Source organism: Bombus flavifrons, chromosome 7, assembly GCF_040668555.2.
Source record: "Bombus flavifrons isolate JBK064 chromosome 7, iyBomFlav1_principal, whole genome shotgun sequence".
Classification (NCBI taxonomy): Eukaryota; Metazoa; Arthropoda; class Insecta; order Hymenoptera; family Apidae; genus Bombus; species Bombus flavifrons.
In genome coordinates, this window is record NC_138448.1 from 13,649,393 (window position 1) to 13,665,946 (window position 16,554).

The 16,554-nt window shown below is 32.7% G+C and overlaps 4 protein-coding genes across 10 annotated transcripts; 1 reads left to right on the forward strand and 3 right to left on the reverse strand.

Moving 5' to 3' along the window:
- Positions 1-69: 69 nt before the first annotated feature.
- Positions 70-1,747, reverse strand: PheRS-m (Phenylalanyl-tRNA synthetase, mitochondrial). Of its 3 annotated transcripts, XM_069116657.1 has the most exons (5): positions 1,622-1,747; positions 1,326-1,537; positions 825-1,241; positions 460-752; positions 70-390 (listed from the first exon to the last, which is right to left on the reverse strand). In XM_069116657.1, the coding sequence occupies exons 1-5, from the start codon at positions 1,633-1,635 to the stop codon at positions 100-102; spliced, it is 1,227 nt and encodes a 408-aa protein (XP_068972758.1). In that variant the 5' UTR covers positions 1,636-1,747; the 3' UTR covers positions 70-99. The 3 variants fall into 3 exon arrangements, with proteins under 3 accessions (XP_068972758.1, XP_068972757.1, XP_068972756.1); XM_069116656.1 differs by having other exon boundaries at positions 825-1,537; positions 1,720-1,747; XM_069116655.1 differs by having other exon boundaries at positions 825-1,537.
- A 1,196-nt stretch (positions 1,748-2,943) lies between these two features.
- Positions 2,944-6,333, forward strand: Syx16 (syntaxin 16). The gene is made up of 5 exons (XM_069116665.1): positions 2,944-3,700; positions 3,796-4,014; positions 4,151-4,358; positions 4,441-4,703; positions 4,798-6,333. The coding sequence occupies exons 1-5, from the start codon at positions 3,620-3,622 to the stop codon at positions 5,005-5,007; spliced, it is 981 nt and encodes a 326-aa protein (XP_068972766.1). The 5' UTR covers positions 2,944-3,619; the 3' UTR covers positions 5,008-6,333.
- On the reverse strand, positions 6,133-13,864 carry LOC138181633 (oxidative stress-induced growth inhibitor 1). 5 transcript variants are annotated; one of them, XM_069116645.1, is made up of 7 exons: positions 13,356-13,864; positions 9,576-9,690; positions 8,659-9,146; positions 8,051-8,313; positions 7,664-7,959; positions 7,135-7,560; positions 6,133-6,335 (listed from the first exon to the last, which is right to left on the reverse strand). In XM_069116645.1, the coding sequence occupies exons 2-7, from the start codon at positions 9,634-9,636 to the stop codon at positions 6,301-6,303; spliced, it is 1,569 nt and encodes a 522-aa protein (XP_068972746.1). In that variant the 5' UTR covers positions 9,637-9,690; positions 13,356-13,864; the 3' UTR covers positions 6,133-6,300. The 5 variants fall into 5 exon arrangements, with proteins under 5 accessions (XP_068972746.1, XP_068972744.1, XP_068972745.1 ...); XM_069116643.1 differs by having other exon boundaries at positions 6,133-7,037; positions 7,135-7,554; positions 13,356-13,856; XM_069116644.1 differs by having other exon boundaries at positions 6,133-7,037; positions 7,135-7,551; positions 13,356-13,855.
- Positions 13,865-14,040: 176 nt separating this feature from the next.
- LOC138181645 (protein-L-isoaspartate(D-aspartate) O-methyltransferase) lies at positions 14,041-16,532 on the reverse strand. The gene is made up of 6 exons (XM_069116668.1): positions 16,365-16,532; positions 15,665-15,770; positions 15,429-15,568; positions 15,010-15,235; positions 14,605-14,690; positions 14,041-14,510 (listed from the first exon to the last, which is right to left on the reverse strand). The coding sequence occupies exons 2-6, from the start codon at positions 15,717-15,719 to the stop codon at positions 14,322-14,324; spliced, it is 696 nt and encodes a 231-aa protein (XP_068972769.1). The 5' UTR covers positions 15,720-15,770; positions 16,365-16,532; the 3' UTR covers positions 14,041-14,321.
- Between the last annotated feature and the right edge of the window lie 22 nt (positions 16,533-16,554).

Sequence of the window (16,554 nt, forward strand, 5' to 3'; positions counted from 1 at the left end):
ATTTTTTTCGTTTGACCATAAAAAAATGGATCTAGTTATGAAAAAAACATAGTAAACATACACAAATACTTTATTTCTTTAATAAATTAATTTTTTTGTTTATCTAATTATAACGTGTAATTTCTCAGCTGCAAGTTTTGCTATTTGATTGTGAATATTCATTACTTCTCGTTTTGATAATGTACGTTGCATATGTCTGTATATTATACAGTAACAGTGTGACAATTTCTTGGTCTCGGGGTGAGTGAATTCATCTTTTAATATAACTTGTTCTACTCTATCACCACCAACATCTCTTACTATATCGTAAAAATCGTTCGGTGAGTAACTTTTATCTTCAGGCAACCAAAAACTCATATCAGTTTTACACTGGGGATAAATGCTAATTTCCTGCAAAGAGAAATTTAATTAAAAATTTTTCTTTTAATGCAATATTTATTAGTTTATTAATTTCTGTACCTTATATTTTACTGTTGTATTAGGATCTTCAAATTTGAATTGATTTAAGAAACCAGAGTCTTTACTCCAAAACAATCTAATATTCGAGATATCATATAAACACATAGCTAGTCTTTCTAATCCCAATCCAAATGCCCATCCAATGCGTTCTCCTGCACCCGAATTTTGTAAAATTTCCTGACGCATAATACCACATCCCAATACTTCAATCCACTGATCTTTATAGAAGATTTCTAGTTCCCATGAAGGATGAGTGAAAGGAAAATATTGTTGAATCCATTTGCATTGAACTTCTACAATTGCAAGTTCATATTTTACATCTCATATCAATTAATATCAGAGATTTTCCTTCTTCTTAAAATTACCTGATCCAAAGAACATTTGTGCTAAACCCATTAAAGTATTTTTTAATTCATATTCCATTAGTTTTACAGATTCTAAAGTATGACATGCTTGTTTTTCATCACTTTCTATACCTCTATGTTCAAATATCCTTAACCCATCAGAATGATTCACATTTTGAAATATTTCCTCTGTTGTACATAATCTGACAACATCTACTTGATGGAAAACAGGATAATGCGTAGAATCTATTTCATCTCTACGATAAACATCTCCTACTACAATGAAATTGTTCAAACCCATTGAAATCAACTCTGACTGATGAGCTGTTGTATGAGATCTGAGCACAATATTTTCATTGACATAATAACAATCACTTTGGTCTCTAGACGGATGACCTTTTGGTATAAGAAGGGAATCAAAATTTTGAGTTACTGTAACTATAGGAGATAGATTATCATATACACTAAATATAGGATTTCCGATATGGTTATAAAATTGCTTATGAAAATAGTTAATAATACGTTGACGAACATGAGATAAAGGATGATATGAAGAAATGTGTAAATTTCTTCCCAATTTGGAAGAAATGTTTGCACCGATATTTGTCCAATTATCTTTTGGAAATGCGTTATCTAATAGTATTATTACATTATTTTTTACAGCTTGACTTGTTGTACAATAGGTTCTACCAAATATTTTTTTACTATAATGCCCAAAGTATATCATCATGCATCTGTAAAAATATATTTTAATCATTATTTATAAAAGCATTTAAATAGTTAAAGCAATATAATACATTTGTAATAAATAACCTAACCGTTGCAGAATCATTATGACATGATATTAAACTTTAAATATTTTAGATTGGCGGAATTGTATTATTTTTCAATATAATTAATAGAAATAGGTACGTACACTAATTTATAACGAAAACTATTCTGCTTTCAAATTTTCATTACAATCACAACAAAATTTAAGGACAATTTACAATATTAATATTTATTGAAGCATGAGTTTTGTATTTTCCAAAGGAAAGTATTAAACTAACTCACTGAAGCACGAAACCTTCTTTTTGATGCCATTATTGATTATAAAAATGCATTACTCAGAAATATAATAATGAGTAATTTAATTTAATTTAATTTAATTAATTTGACAAATTTAAAGTAAAATGAGGAATCAATGCGTAAAGTACAATGAGTTCTAATTTGAGATATTCAGGATTAGAGTACATATATATACCACTATACACGGGAGATATCTATCTATGATGTATTTGATCTATGAGGTATCGTAAATGATGGCTAGTAGTCGGAAGGTTATTTTGAATCTCTATCGAAATCTAATTCGAGAAAGCAAAAAATGGAATTCATACAATTATCGGCAAGTAAAAATTATTAAGTTAATTATTATTAATTATAATTTTGCAACTGGACATACTAAAATTAATCAAACTCTAATTATTTTAAAAAATTATTAACAACAGAATAAAAGATATTATTTTCACAAATGTTATTAACGTTTAAGTTATAAATTATATCCTTATTTGTTTTGTAAGAATCTAATCTTATACTTATTATAGGATGTATGCTTTACGTAAAATTCGACATGAGTTTGAACAGAACAAGACTATACAGGATAAAGAGAAGATCAATGAATGTTATAATAGAGGATTGGAAAGTCTTCAAATTATTAAGAGACAAGTAACAATAGGAAATCTTTATAGTACTAGGCCATTAATTATTGAAGCTATTGAAAATAAAGCTAATTTGAATTAACAAGAAAAATATAGATAGTGTATGTAAGTATATTCCTAGTAAATAGGGGAAGCGACAAAGTTTTAAAACTTGAATGATTAAAAATTAAATTAATGTAATTACAGTTAGTTACATACATTTAAGATTTATGTATCAATGTTACAAGTGTATTGACCTGTATGTGATGTCTGTCCAAAACATTCTACTAAGATAATTTAATAAAAAATATGTATTATTGATATCACAAAATGTTTTTTTATGTAATCAATGATAAATAATTGCAAGTAAGTACTCATAACGAAAACATACACAGAACCATGTTAAATTTTCAAATTTAACGTAAGTTAGTTTAGAGGAATGTTGCCGTGAATAGATCGATGTTTTATAACAAAATAGGCACGCGTATAGTATACCGGATAATATTTTGCACGAATCTTTTTATTATTTGAATTTTCGAGCAAATATGTGATATATGTATATGTTATATACAAGGTGTTATATACATAAATATCTTATTTATTGTTGTATGTTGCACGAAAAAATTTCTTAGGACAAGGTTACATTATTTGAAGGGCCACATGTATCAGCTTTTGCTCATGATTATTTTTTTTACGGGATTTTGAGGCCATCAGTATTTTTTTAAATAGGGCTCTATATTTATTATCCGATACCTTTGTAGAAAGTGAAAAACAAATTCGACGATCTTTATAATTATACCGTTCCCATCATTTAATCTTAAGATATTTACGTTTGAAGTACATAATACATATATATGTATTACATATTTAATTATATCAAATCGACAGGTGGCAAAATTAAAAAATGCAAATTTTTCGGCAGCTAAGCAGTATTTTTTAACTTATGAGGGCTGAAATAAAGGTTTTAGCAAAATATATACTGAAGACTTGTTTAATAATTTTAGTTGATAAACTATTTCAATTGTTTCGCGATGACAGATGGAGCATATTGAGAAGGTAGAGTTGCTCTACGTAAAAAGGAGTGTGACAAGTAGCGAACTGTTATAAATCATTTAGCGAATTATAAAGAATTTGATCAAAATGGCTATGCGAAATTTAACAGAACCATTCATTTTAATGCGAAATAATGCTTTACAAAGCAAGCACATATATGCCGAACAAGTATGATATACATAACCTATAATTTACGAAAAATCGGCGACATTAATCTTTTCATGGGAAATTTAGAGGTTAAATAATGGGATACAACGTTTTAGAATTTGTCTGACCGAATGGCACTAGTGGCTTCGGATTCTGGTACCTCGGACAACGTCGAATTAAAAAATGTTAATTTGGAAAGTAACGCACCACCTGTATGGACAGATGCCTTGGAGGAGACCCAATATATTTTAAGTAGATTGCGTGTCAAAATAGACAGCTTAGTAGAATTACATGCTAAACAATTAACTAGGCCAACATTAGACGATACATCACAGGTTTGTCATTAACCACAATGATTATTATGCTAAAACTAAAATATTCATATACTTTTGCCAGAAGATTAAACAATCCTTCTGATTTATTTTGATTACTTAATTATTAGAGAGCAAATCGTTAAAAACATGTCTACAGGAAGAGAGACAAATGGAACAACTGACACGAGAAATAGGACGTGCATTTTCTAGTGGTTATCATCAAGTACAAACAATAAAAACTGCAGCAAGGCATGCTACTGGATCTGTGGAACGTCAATTAGCCATAAGCGCGGTAATGGCACTTTCAACAGCTTTACAAGAGCTGGGTCTACGATACAGATCAGCTCAGAATCACTATTTAACACGTATGATTTATAGACATGTCTGATTTTCCTGTAGGCTGGTTACATGAAGAAAAAAATGTTTGACTTTGCTTAATTATTTTAGAGGTAAAGTCAAGAGAAGAGAGGAGTAACCAATTTTTTACAGAAGATCAGTCAATATTTTTAAATAACGCTGCAGCAGACACATGGTTAATGGAGTCAAATGAAACAAATTCAGATTCTTGGGATAATAGAGAACAACAACAACAAGATTCTGTACTTTTACAATTGGAGGATCCTGAAGATAGAATGAAATTAGCCGTAGAAAGAGAAGAACAGATTGGCAACATAGTTCAAAGTATAGCAGATCTCAGGCATATATTCAAAGTAAGTGGTTCTGAAGACTGACATATTGGATGAGTTTATGAATAATATTAAAATTACTGTATAAAATAATAAATAAAAAATTGTTCTTGAATAGGATTTAGCAAGTATGGTGCAGGATCAAGGTACCATTTTGGATAGGATCGATTATAATATTGAACAGACACAGGTACAAGTACAAGAGGGTTACAAACAACTGAGAAAGGCAGACTCTTATCAAAGAGCCAATAAAAAGTTGTATTGTATAGTCGTGCTTGCAGGCGCCATTATTCTAGTCAGCTTTCTTTTTGTTGTATTTAAAACATGAAATTTCTATTTCAATTTGCACGATTGCATTTTAGTATATAATTTGTTATTAATTATTTTTGTAAAAAATGAAAAACATGCTTACATAATGTATAATTTGGGCAAAAAATATTTTTCGATAAAATACTTTGGGAAATTTCTGATACAACGTAAACAGGAAAGTAATATGGAATATAATTAAGCAGATACATATTTTATTTTTGTGACTGTATCAATTATTCTTTTCATTTCATGCTCGAAATCATTCCATAGTGTTGACTTATTTCCGGTTATTTATTCCGTATTGTTTATTGTATACATCATTACATGTGACGGGCGTCTTAAGACTTATATATAATATAAATGTAAATATTAATAACCATAATTTTTAATTATATTTTGAATTTAAATTAACTGTAACATATATTTACGTTGAGATTACAGCTGTAAATTTTTAATAAAACAAAGAGTAGCTGAAACAAACGGAAATCAAATGTGTTCACAAATAAAATAAACCGTAAAAAGGTATGATAAATGTCGATCGGCAGATTGTCACCTTTTGGCTGATTGACAATTTTAGTAGTCTAGTCTGGTCTGATGTAGTATAGTATACAAGAGAAGAAGAAATATGAAAGGTGAACTTACTCTTGTGTGTGTAGTGTATTGCAGTTGTTTCCTTTCCTTTTTTAAAATAAATGAATATTTTATCGAACGTATGCTATGATTCTTATATTATTTAACATTGACTTAAATATCATAAATAAATATTTTTTGATATAGTCTAATAGACATTAAGATAAATAATAACATTAGTTAACAATATTGAATTTTCATTCTTATGAACACTAAATAAATTTTCCTCGAATATTGCACTTTTTTTTATCACAGACTGAGCGGTACATATATTATCTATATCTATATCGTTTATATATCTATGTATATCTATCTATATACATATATATAGATTGAATTTTTAAAAAAATATTACTGTTATTAGAGTTTGAACGATTTTCTTGCTTGCACGTATTTGTATACTTATAAAGATAATTATACATATAAATTATAGTATCTGCATATTCTTCGTTTGTTTCACACGGTATGTGCGTACTCGTGAATGTATGCAAACATGCGTTACATAAACTCCGAGTGTGGTATAATTATTTATTCAGTTTTACAAAAATCTTATGTTATACAAATTAGAAACGATTCGTTAACCAAGGAACAATAGAAATTCATAAAATACGCTTTCTTCTGAGATTTATTAAGCTGAAGAAAATTCAACCTATGGAATAGTACCTACCTATGAAGAAGTAGTTTAACGTTCAATATGTGATTCGCAATACTGCAATTCTGTAATAAAAACTTTTCTGTAATAAAAAGTTTATTCTAATAAATGGAATGCACTAAATGCTGATGTTAAAGTCGTATGAATTTTATTGTATCATCTGTATGATCGGATTTGTTTTCCTTGGTCAAGATTCATGATAAAAACCTTAATATACTTGTATAAGCAGTTTCGTGTAGATTTTGTTAAAAGTACGCACGCATTTTGAAAAACTAAGGGACAAATTAGCATCAAGTGATAAACAATTTGGATATCATTTACGCGTAAAAGAGTTTACGTTTACTTTGTTTTTATACACGGTGGTAGAAAGGTACATCAGCTGAATAGAGAAAAATGTTCCTGGATAAGTATAGTACAGAATGTACGAATAAAAAACGCGTGCGGTTTGTTTACGATTCTGCAGAGACTCAGAATCGATCGAACATGAGTTAAGAGGCTTGTGCGACTACACATTACTCAAGTAAAAGACGGAGACGAGGTATTTAGAATGTGAACTAAAATTGCAAACGCTCCACCGAGTATGTAACGTACGAAATTATCACCGACTAAAGGACCTAAAGCGTAAAGTCCAGATCTCGGGGCTTTGATTACTTCATAAGTAAAATCGTCAACCTCAATAGGATTCGATTTACCATCTATAGGTTTCTCGAAATATTTACCAAGCCCGATACCGTCAGCTTTGAGATAGGACAAATCAGGCTTGTAACCTGTGAACGAACGAATTTTCTTAGCTGAAAATATTTAACAAGCGAAAGCGAAACGAAAGTATGATTTGGTTTTGGTTTGTACGGATTTGATACATACCGATAAGGATGGCTACGGCAGAGACACGAAAAGCGTGTGTGCATCCGTCTGGGTCGACAAGCGTAACCATCGGATGTTTTTCGAATCCGGCACCATCAATGAAATCAGTATCATTTGCAGTAAGTCCGAGCAACGTGTACCCCGGTAATGCTTTGTATAGAGGATAATTAGTACCACCATCAGCCATCATCTCGTATACCTTGTGATATTCGGGATACATCGAGCTGGGTAGACCTTGCAATCTATCATAGATAGTGCGTATTTTCTCGTCGTTTGATTTATTCCATTCGTTGGACGAGTCACGAAATGCATGCAAGACGGGAATGCCATGAAAACGAACGGCCATGATTGCATCGGCAGCACTTAGTCCGGAACCGATCACTAATACTGGATCAATTGGTTGCCGTCGTTCCTCTACTTCGTTTGCTAAAATTGAATCGACCATCGAGTTATTCCATAATCTAATTCCAAGTAATTTTAGCAAAGCTTAAGCTGTTTCGAGAGAAAAGGAAAGAAGCATTTCGCGTACCATGTTGCTGATGACTAATCAAATGATCCAATCTTGATTCCAGCTTGTTTAGATCGTGCGTTACCCAATCAAGTTGAGAATCTTCACCGGCTATACCCAATTGATTTGATAAATCGGTCGTGCCTGTGGCAAGAACGACTCTTTTGCAGCGATAGCGAAACGGTTTCCCGGTTTGTTTATCGAAACCATCGACTATCCATCCGTAACGATCTTGTTGTTGTTGTTGTTGTTGTTGCTGTGGATGATGATGATGACGAGAATCGCAGCACAGTCTCACTGAAGTAACTACAGTCTCGCTAAAAAGTAAACGTGCATGTGATTAGCGGTTACAGGATGAGACACAACTTGCGAGCATTGCAACTACAATAAATTACTGTGCGAACCAACCATCGAAAGTACTGCTCCAACTTCTTTCTCCGTACGTAATCTTTGTAATAGGCAGCCACTGTACCAACAGAAATTCTGCTAGCCGTTTTACATGCACTCGGTTTCTCTTGAAAGGCATAGTACATGCACGACGGTTTACCCTCTGTCGAATTTGCTTTTTGAAGTTCTTCGGACTCGACCAACATCTCCCATTGTCTTATGTCTAAATCGGGCAACGACATCCATCGGTTCAAGCTGATGGTCAACACGTTTGGGTCCATCGACTAACACACAATTAATTTATCAATTCTAAATTGAACCTTGAAACACGTTTAACTTGTGTAATGATAAACGTTCTCGCCTGTCAAACGATATTCGTGACGTATTCGTAAACTCTATCGATTCGAATAAATTGGTTAGGTGAAAGGTTTGTGTCTGCCGAACTGAAGGAAACATGTAGCAGAGGAACAAAGAAACCGAGAACAGATCAACAACATCGTTGATCGTTTCTTTACCGGCGGTATTGCCAACATCGGGGTGTATCGTCAGATTTCTTTGTCATCACCGCGGTACGCGGTTTAATTAACCGCAAGCCCGTTACCCGATAATACATGTCCCACGTTCGTTACCTGCCATGAACCACCAGGTTGACCTTTACCGAGCACAATGTGATCGATCACTTTATGCTCAGGATGTTGCTCGACCGATTTCCAGGTAAGCAGAGAAGGTACATCAAGGCCAGCATCGACACAGGGATGTTGAAGTTGGTCCATAAGAAGAGCCAAAGGTCGACCACCGGTTCTACCTTCCAGTCCGGAAGAAAGGCATTCCAATTTGCAACGCGTACTGCTCGCCAAGCCCCTTCCACCGCTGTTCCCCTGGCATTTTCTCAACTTGGTATTCTCACTCTCGTGCCATCGATGGCATCTCGATTCATTCCCTAATTGTTGTTGTTCTTGACTCGTCTTATCGCAACATTCCTCGTCATCATTTCCGGACCTCGTGCTCGAGTGTAATCTGGCTGTGAGCATTTCATCCGCGGGATGTGGTTCACCGGTATAATAAGGCCAATTTCCAGCAAGCATGAAAGAAAGGCATATTCCACTAGGTCCGTTTCCTGAACAAAACATACACACCACCCTGTGTATAGAATACAGACAATACCGATTCTTTTATCCTTTCGCACTGCTTTTTCGCGATACTTCAGCGCGTATTATCACGGGAAAAACGGCCGTTACCGTGTGTTTCCACCTGAAATCGTGTGCTACGATCTAATATATTGACCATATACGGAATTTCCTGATCACGAAATCGATCAACGAGAATACGATCGTATAGAACTTAATTACACTAGAGGCCAAAAGATTCGGTATGGCTTATAGAGACTCTTCTATCTTTTAGAATTTTAAAGATAATCTTGTAAGTAAAAGGAAACGTATCGCTGCGTAGGCACGACACGAGGCAAATTTACGAATCTTTTGGATTCTAGTACAGGTATATATGTTACCTAGTGGATACAAATTTCGTATTTGTAAGCGAATCGTACCTATAATGACTACATCCTTATAGACGACGTCGTTATCGCCATCGTCACAACAATTTTGCATCGTTGTACCTATTTGTTATTCTCGTTTATTCGGGCAATCGTTCCAATTCAAGAGCTGTAACAAACAAATACCGATAATGTTCTGTAAATATCCTATGTAGTCGTAGAAAAAACGAAGGAGCAAATCGTCACGATCGCTCAATGTTTGTAAATGAAATGAAATGCGTGTAAACGATAAAAAATTAAAAAAAAAAAAAAAAAATGAAGAAAATGAAGACTAGAATAAAAAGGAGAATATAAGTATAAATATCGTAGGAAGTAGAGACATTTCAAGAGAACGATATACAACTGTGCAATGATACGTATATCACATACATACATAATCGTGACTGTCACGGTATATGATAAGACGCAAAACGGTACAATTTCATATCTATGATGCTAAACGCGGAAACCTGTATACTTTGCGGGAATCGCGCAACTCATCGTTCGATTACGACCATCCGGACAGCTATACAATTTAAAATCAAGCGGTCGGTCATTTAGAAATTTATATTGATCAAGAGAAATTACTTTATTTTTCTGTTTGACATCATTTAGATAAATAGTACGTACTTACGTAACACGCTATCTTCAACAATTATAAAACTTTCCATGAAAGAATTAATGTAAACTTGAAGATTTATCGAACTGTTTACCATTACGCTTCGTTACAGTACACTATCTTCGTACACTATCATCGATGATCTTGCTATACTCACATTCCTATATAAGTACGTGTATACAGGGTGGTTGGTAATTGGCGGTACAAACGGAAAGGGGGTGATTCTACGCGAAAAAAGAAGTCGAAAATATAGAATACAAATTTTTCTTTTTTTTTTAAATTTTTTTAAAAATCTACGGTAAGATCCGTTATAACGAGATGTGATAAAGTGCACGCGTACCGAGCGAAAGTTCAAAGTCGATTTTCTCGAAAACAAAGCCTCAAACGAAAAATTTTTATTCCATATTTTCGACTTCTTTTTTCGCGTAGAATCACCCCCTTTCCGCTTGTACCACCAGTTACCAACCACCCTGTATATTTCGATCGGTATATGAATCGATTTCCCGAAACTATAGAAAGAAATTTTACGTTCTCGCTTTGTTTACGATTATTTCTTACATACTTTTTCTAATAGATATTCTCTTCCTTCAAATGTTAAAATTGTCTCGCGTTTATGTAATCACATGGCGGCAAAAATTGCGCGCAAAATTTCAAACACGATCGATCTAATTCTTTCATAATGATATTGAAGCAATCTGTTTCGATTATGCGGTTAAATATCTGCATCGATAAATTTACGTTAAAAAGTATAATATGCTCAACGAACTTATCCGCTTTCTTCTAAGCAAACGGATCGGAATACATCGGGCATTCTAAGAAGGTCGATATCAAGAAGAGTGTACAGGGTCACGATCGATATTGAAATAGAAATACTCAGATAGGAATGCTTATACTATGTTCAGTCAGTTTAAGTTAAGTTCGGATAACCTCGTTTCAAGTTAATGTGTTTTACGATTCGACATAGTCATTGAAAGATATATAACTGTTTTATTAAGCGACTTGATTCTTCGCAGTCCTATGGAAACTGATGAATCATCGTATAGAACCAGTCTCCTGTTCATTCAGTAATCAACTAAAAAAAACTTGCTCTCGCTATTCGAAGAATTTGTTTTCGCTTTGATATAGTGTTCTTTCAACTGACAATAAATCCCTGTAAAAAGTCATGAGCACTGGTTCCAATAAATTTATCATTGAACACGACGCGTGATTAAAACTATAACGTAATATCATTATAATTCGATTACCTCACGGTTCGTTACATGCTAAAACATAATCATTACCACTACTTGTCACTATACTTCTGATATTGGGACACTCTCCTATTGTATTGCTGACTCAAGAATCGCAATCACTTGGACAGAGGCAAGAGCTACGATAGAGGGATCAGAGGGGGCGAGGAGGAAGATGGAAAAGAAAAAGAAAAACTAAGAGAAAAGGGGAGAAAAAAATTAGTATAAATATATAATTGTATACGTAGTAAGTGATAATGTAAAACAAACCAAATTTCGGCGTGGCTCACACACGAAATCGTATTATAATCAACTCCTATCAAGGAAACGGTCGACGTTATACTGAACCGTGAATCAGACGCGCGTTTCTTTTCATATCGAACGAATATCTACTAAAAGGTTGCGACACATCGTGTCATATTTTTATGTACATAGCTTCTACTTTTTGTCATTCTTTTATATCTTTAACCATTAATTATTAACTTAATCACTATCATTAATCATTGCTATCGAATGGTTGCTATCATAATATTTCTAGGAAAACAAAATATATTTCTGTATTTTTATCGTTACTTTACATCTTATCAGATGACAAGCGTTCTTGTTTTGACGCATTTTTTAATTTATTTAAATCATGTTACACCTTTGATCTATTAAATCGTATTACACATTTCTTTGCCTTGGCAGAATCGATTTTCGATATATGTATGTACGCATAGATGCTTGTCAAGTCGGGCATCCGTCGGCCGCGTACCTACATAACGTATTTATGGGTATTCGCTAACATTTGCTAACATAATGTGTGTACATACGTACATACATAAAAAGAAAATTCGCTGTCAGTCAGCGGTCGATATCGATTTGAAGACAGACTGCGGGTTGGCGATAAATACTCGTGAATACTTTTTTTCTCACAAGCACTGTTAAACGTTCGTGAATGTTTTAAAAATGTGCGTTTGGTGCATACCAACTTTACATCAATATTCGTTTATATGTACGAACGTATATATATATATAATTTAAAATACCACTTCGCTTATTCCGAAATATTAGTATTTATGATCATTCCAAGCTGAACGTACAAAATTAACGAATACACTTTTTACGGTTGGCAATCGAAGTAAAACCGGTTGAAGGTTGCATGGCAAATCATTTTACTTTTTTTATCTTTTTTGTGTAATCCGCTGCCTGCTATCCACTTAAAACCCGGTCAATCCTTTCACTACTTCGGCAAATATTAAATTGTATATATATATATATATTCATTCACAATCACAATTACGTTACTGTGTACGTTCCAATAAAGAAATCTGCCTTGGATGATAATAATAGATAATGATATGTGAAAATACAATGATATCAATATAAATATTTTATATTAGATAGATCTATATGTTCTTACATAATTAACCTGCAGATTCTCTTCATCATGCATATATTACAGTATTTAAGTATTATTCAACGAAAAATGACATTGACAATGAACAAGAAATTAGACGCATAGTTAAACTACGTTTCATCAACTTTGATCGATAACTTTAGATTTAAATGCCAAATTATATTCTAATTCTAGTCATAATAAGGATCTTTTATTCAATTATTGTGATTATAAAAAAATTTGCAACTTCGACTGGAATTACTAGTGATTCGGATCAAATATTAACTTGAAATCGCGATAAATAGAATGGAGAATGTATATCTATTTAATATTAAATCAATATTTATATTAATTTATATCGTGTTCCATATTTGATCTTATTCGTATCTAAAAAAAACTTACGACTATTGATTAGAAATAAACAGGATAAAATACACGAAATAAAAATTTATGAAATATAAATGAAATGAAATGAAATATAAATTTGTTTCTTTCAACTATAATAGCTATTAGATTATCAATGTCAACGGTGAAACAGCTATAAAAAAGTAAATTACAGCTTTAATTACCTGTTTCCGCTCTATGTGTAATTGCAGCATTCTATTTAATCTGGATTGCAAATTTTAGTCCGACACATCGCGTAGAAATTTTGTTGATCGACGTTTTGAACACATCCACGACCAACGATTATTTTCTGCTCCTTATTGTAAATCCTAACCGTCTCAAGTACCATATTCAAACTGTTTTCGTTTGGTTGACGTGAAAATTAATGTTCGAAGTTGTTTCCTATTTTTTCATTTAATGTTCTCTGTTACTTCATAATTTAACAAGTATTCTCTGTTGAATCACGAAATCCTTTATAGATTCGATAATCTTTCCAACGTAAAACCACTAATAATTTCCAATAATTTCAGTTTATGCTAAAAACTAATCTATTTGCGTTGCTGACACACCTCATCGTTGCATTGATTTCCTTTTTTTAGGTTAGCTTTTATACACAGGACCGACAAATATCACTATGCTACTATGGCGGCAATTTCAAAACCAAATTTCAAGCAGTCTGTCTTTATATTACTCGATTTATGTAACTAAACTAAGCTAATCTAAAGACTAAAAACTTATATCTATAAATAATCCATTAAATACATACATTTGTTATTTTTTTTAAATATGTGAACAATGAAAGATAATCCAGAATATTCAAACGAATTTCATCAATTTTACTTAAATGTATATCATTTATCATGTGCTTAGTTATTATAACAATACCAGTGGTACACTATTAAGCGAACACTCCGTTGAGCTAGTTCATACATGGAAAATATATTTTATCGTTGCACGTGTCAGTAGAAAAAACCATTATCTCAAGAATATTAAGTAACGCGAGAGGAAAAAAAGAAATATATTCGTCCAAGTTAACATTCTTTAAGAAAATCATTGTTATCACGACATAATCATCGTCTTAGTCAATGATAATCTTGCGTTTCGACACTGAAAGTTGCTTATATAATTTCTAAATGTTTGAATATATTGTATTAATAATCATTTGATAATTGAGTAGCAGGATCGGTAAGAGGAATATAGGAGACTTGCATCAGCTTTTTTTTTGTGATCGTACCATCAATGTTCTTATCTACTTGTACCAGATCTTGAAACCTCTGAAGACCTTCTATGGCAACGACCGGACAAACCAGCCGTCCACCAGGAGTTAGTTGATCTATCAACTGAAATGCAGGACAATCTTCAATCTTAATAATTTGTTACAAGAATATGTAATGGTATATACATATGTTTATATCTTTAAGCATATTGCGGTACCTGTTGTGGTAAAGTTTCCGCTGCCGCTCCAACATGAATCGCGTTGTAAGGGGCTTCAGCAGCATATCCCAATCGGCCGTCTCCCACTAGGCGCATTTACAATGACCTGTTGTTAGTCTTTGGTCTATGTTTTATATAATGCACAGTCAAAGTCACGCAGTTGGTGGACACAGTCCTGTTTGATTCTTCGTGGCAAGGTACATACCTAATCCACGTTGGTGGATTACGATTATTTTTTACTTCAACATATCTACGTTATTTTCAAATTCTTGAATATGTGAAGTTTTCAAAGGTCGTAGGAAAAAGACCAGATACTGACAAGGAATTCCTTTTTCCTTTTTCCCGACACCAACTATTCGTGAATAGAATTTGCAACAACGTGTTTATAGCTTGGCATTTTCTTACCTACAAATTTAATGCGTTCTTCCTTGATGAAATGAGGACAATCTTCGCTTACGTTTTTCGTAGAGATTTCTATTAGCTCTGGAATATGATCGATCCCAACCACATGACCACGTGGACCCACCATAAATGCCATGCATGCTGACAAGTAACCAGATCCTGAACCAACATCCAATGCTTTTGCTCCATCAAATAATTGGTCAGAGAGAATAGACAAGGCATATGCATGCTGAAAAACAATGTTTGTTTTACTCTAGAAGTAGGTATAGTTCTAAATTTAAAATAGTTAAATTTCTATAATTTTGCTAGTTATTATATCCAAATTTGTTATTACATATTTTTTAATCACTTGTGTAACAATAGTTTATTATATAATATGTGTATAACCTAAATAATAAATATATATAAAGTAGTTTACTAACCATGTGGGGAGCACTAATTGTAACATTGTAACCAATTTTTCTTGGTTGATCAAGATATGGATTTGATTCATGATAATAGCGTGCTCTATCTACAGCAAGCATTGCTGCTTCTGCTCTGTCCGTTGTTAAAATACCTGCTTCTAAAATACAATTTCATAATTAAGTCCTGTATATTACCATATTGTCATATCGGTACTCAGTATCAATTTATCAAAGTTATTACAAAGAGACTTTACCTTTTAATTTAGTTACCATTTCTTGGTTTGTAGCTCCACTGCAGTGCCATGCCATGATTCAGGATATGTATAAATACAACGTTGAATACAGAAAGACGCAGCGCATCTTTCAGGAAGAACAAAAAGAAATGTTGTTGTAAAAGAAAAGTAATATGTAACAATCAATTCAAGAGAAGTTTCATGAAATACTGCGATCTATGTAATAATATCATAGGTGAGATGACATAACAAATAAAAACATCATGAATGTCATATTTAATTTATATATATTCATAAAACTTTTCCAAGTTTCTTTTGAAATTGAGGTGTTACGCAAATGGAAAGTGTCTGCAATATTTCTTTGGGTTGCTAAGAAGACATCTTTATAATACAGGTTGAACAAATTAAGGAGTTTAGTGCTTAAGGTTAAGAACGAAGAAAGAGTATAGTAAAGTAAAAGACGAGATAATTAAAAAAATGATTAAAAAATTATTAAAAAAATATCTCCTTTACTAATTAAAATTAACATTGTCAGCATTTGTCAGTCTAATATTGCCGTTTAGATTTTTGAAAAAACAAAATTATTATTTTTAATGCAAATTCGTTCTTATAATTTAACAATATTTATTTAGAAATGATGTGAATTTCCGTTTGTCTTTTTTGGTATTTTGACGATTTTGCAGATATAGAACACAAAGGAAAGTTTTGTTAGGTTAAGTACCTGCTTCGCTGTTATCTAGCCAGATACGTTCTGACGTATTACATCAGTGTGTGCATAGTTGCAAATACATACATACAAACATATTTAATGCAACGCTTTCGTACGTCGCGCCTCTTCGCACAAGTACTCATTCCTGTACGAATCGAGTATCACACGATAGTTATCAGTCATCGCTGATGTTAAATATGTG

Bases quoted from the DNA above. Each gene is read 5' to 3' on its own strand.
- LOC138181645 (XM_069116668.1), bottom strand. From the start codon at position 15,719: ATGGCATGGCACTGCAGTGGAGCTACAAACCAAGAAATGGTAACTAAA. The intron at 15,569-15,664 runs GTAAAGTCTCTT...ATTGTATTTTAG, and splicing joins AATGGTAACTAAATTAAAAG to AAGCAGGTATTTTAACAACG. The intron at 14,691-15,009 runs GTAAGAAAATGC...AAATGCGCCTAG, and splicing joins AGAACGCATTAAATTTGTAG to TGGGAGACGGCCGATTGGGA.
- PheRS-m (XM_069116655.1), bottom strand. The intron at 753-824 runs GTAATTTTAAGA...TTGCAATTGTAG, and splicing joins ACAAATGTTCTTTGGATCAG to AAGTTCAATGCAAATGGATT. The intron at 391-459 runs GTACAGAAATTA...TTCTCTTTGCAG, and splicing joins ATACAACAGTAAAATATAAG to GAAATTAGCATTTATCCCCA.
- LOC138181633 (XM_069116641.1), bottom strand. From the start codon at position 9,636: ATGCAAAATTGTTGTGACGATGGCGATAACGACGTCGTCTATAAGGAT. The intron at 8,314-8,658 runs GTAACGAACGTG...ATTGTGTGTTAG, and splicing joins AACCTGGTGGTTCATGGCAG to TCGATGGACCCAAACGTGTT. The intron at 7,561-7,663 runs GTACGCGAAATG...ATTCAATTTTAG, and splicing joins GATTAGTCATCAGCAACATG to CAAACGAAGTAGAGGAACGA.
- Syx16 (XM_069116665.1), top strand. From the start codon at position 3,620: ATGGCTATGCGAAATTTAACAGAACCATTCATTTTAATGCGAAATAAT. The intron at 4,015-4,150 runs GTTTGTCATTAA...ACATGTCTACAG, and splicing joins CATTAGACGATACATCACAG to GAAGAGAGACAAATGGAACA. The intron at 4,704-4,797 runs GTAAGTGGTTCT...GTTCTTGAATAG, and splicing joins ATCTCAGGCATATATTCAAA to GATTTAGCAAGTATGGTGCA.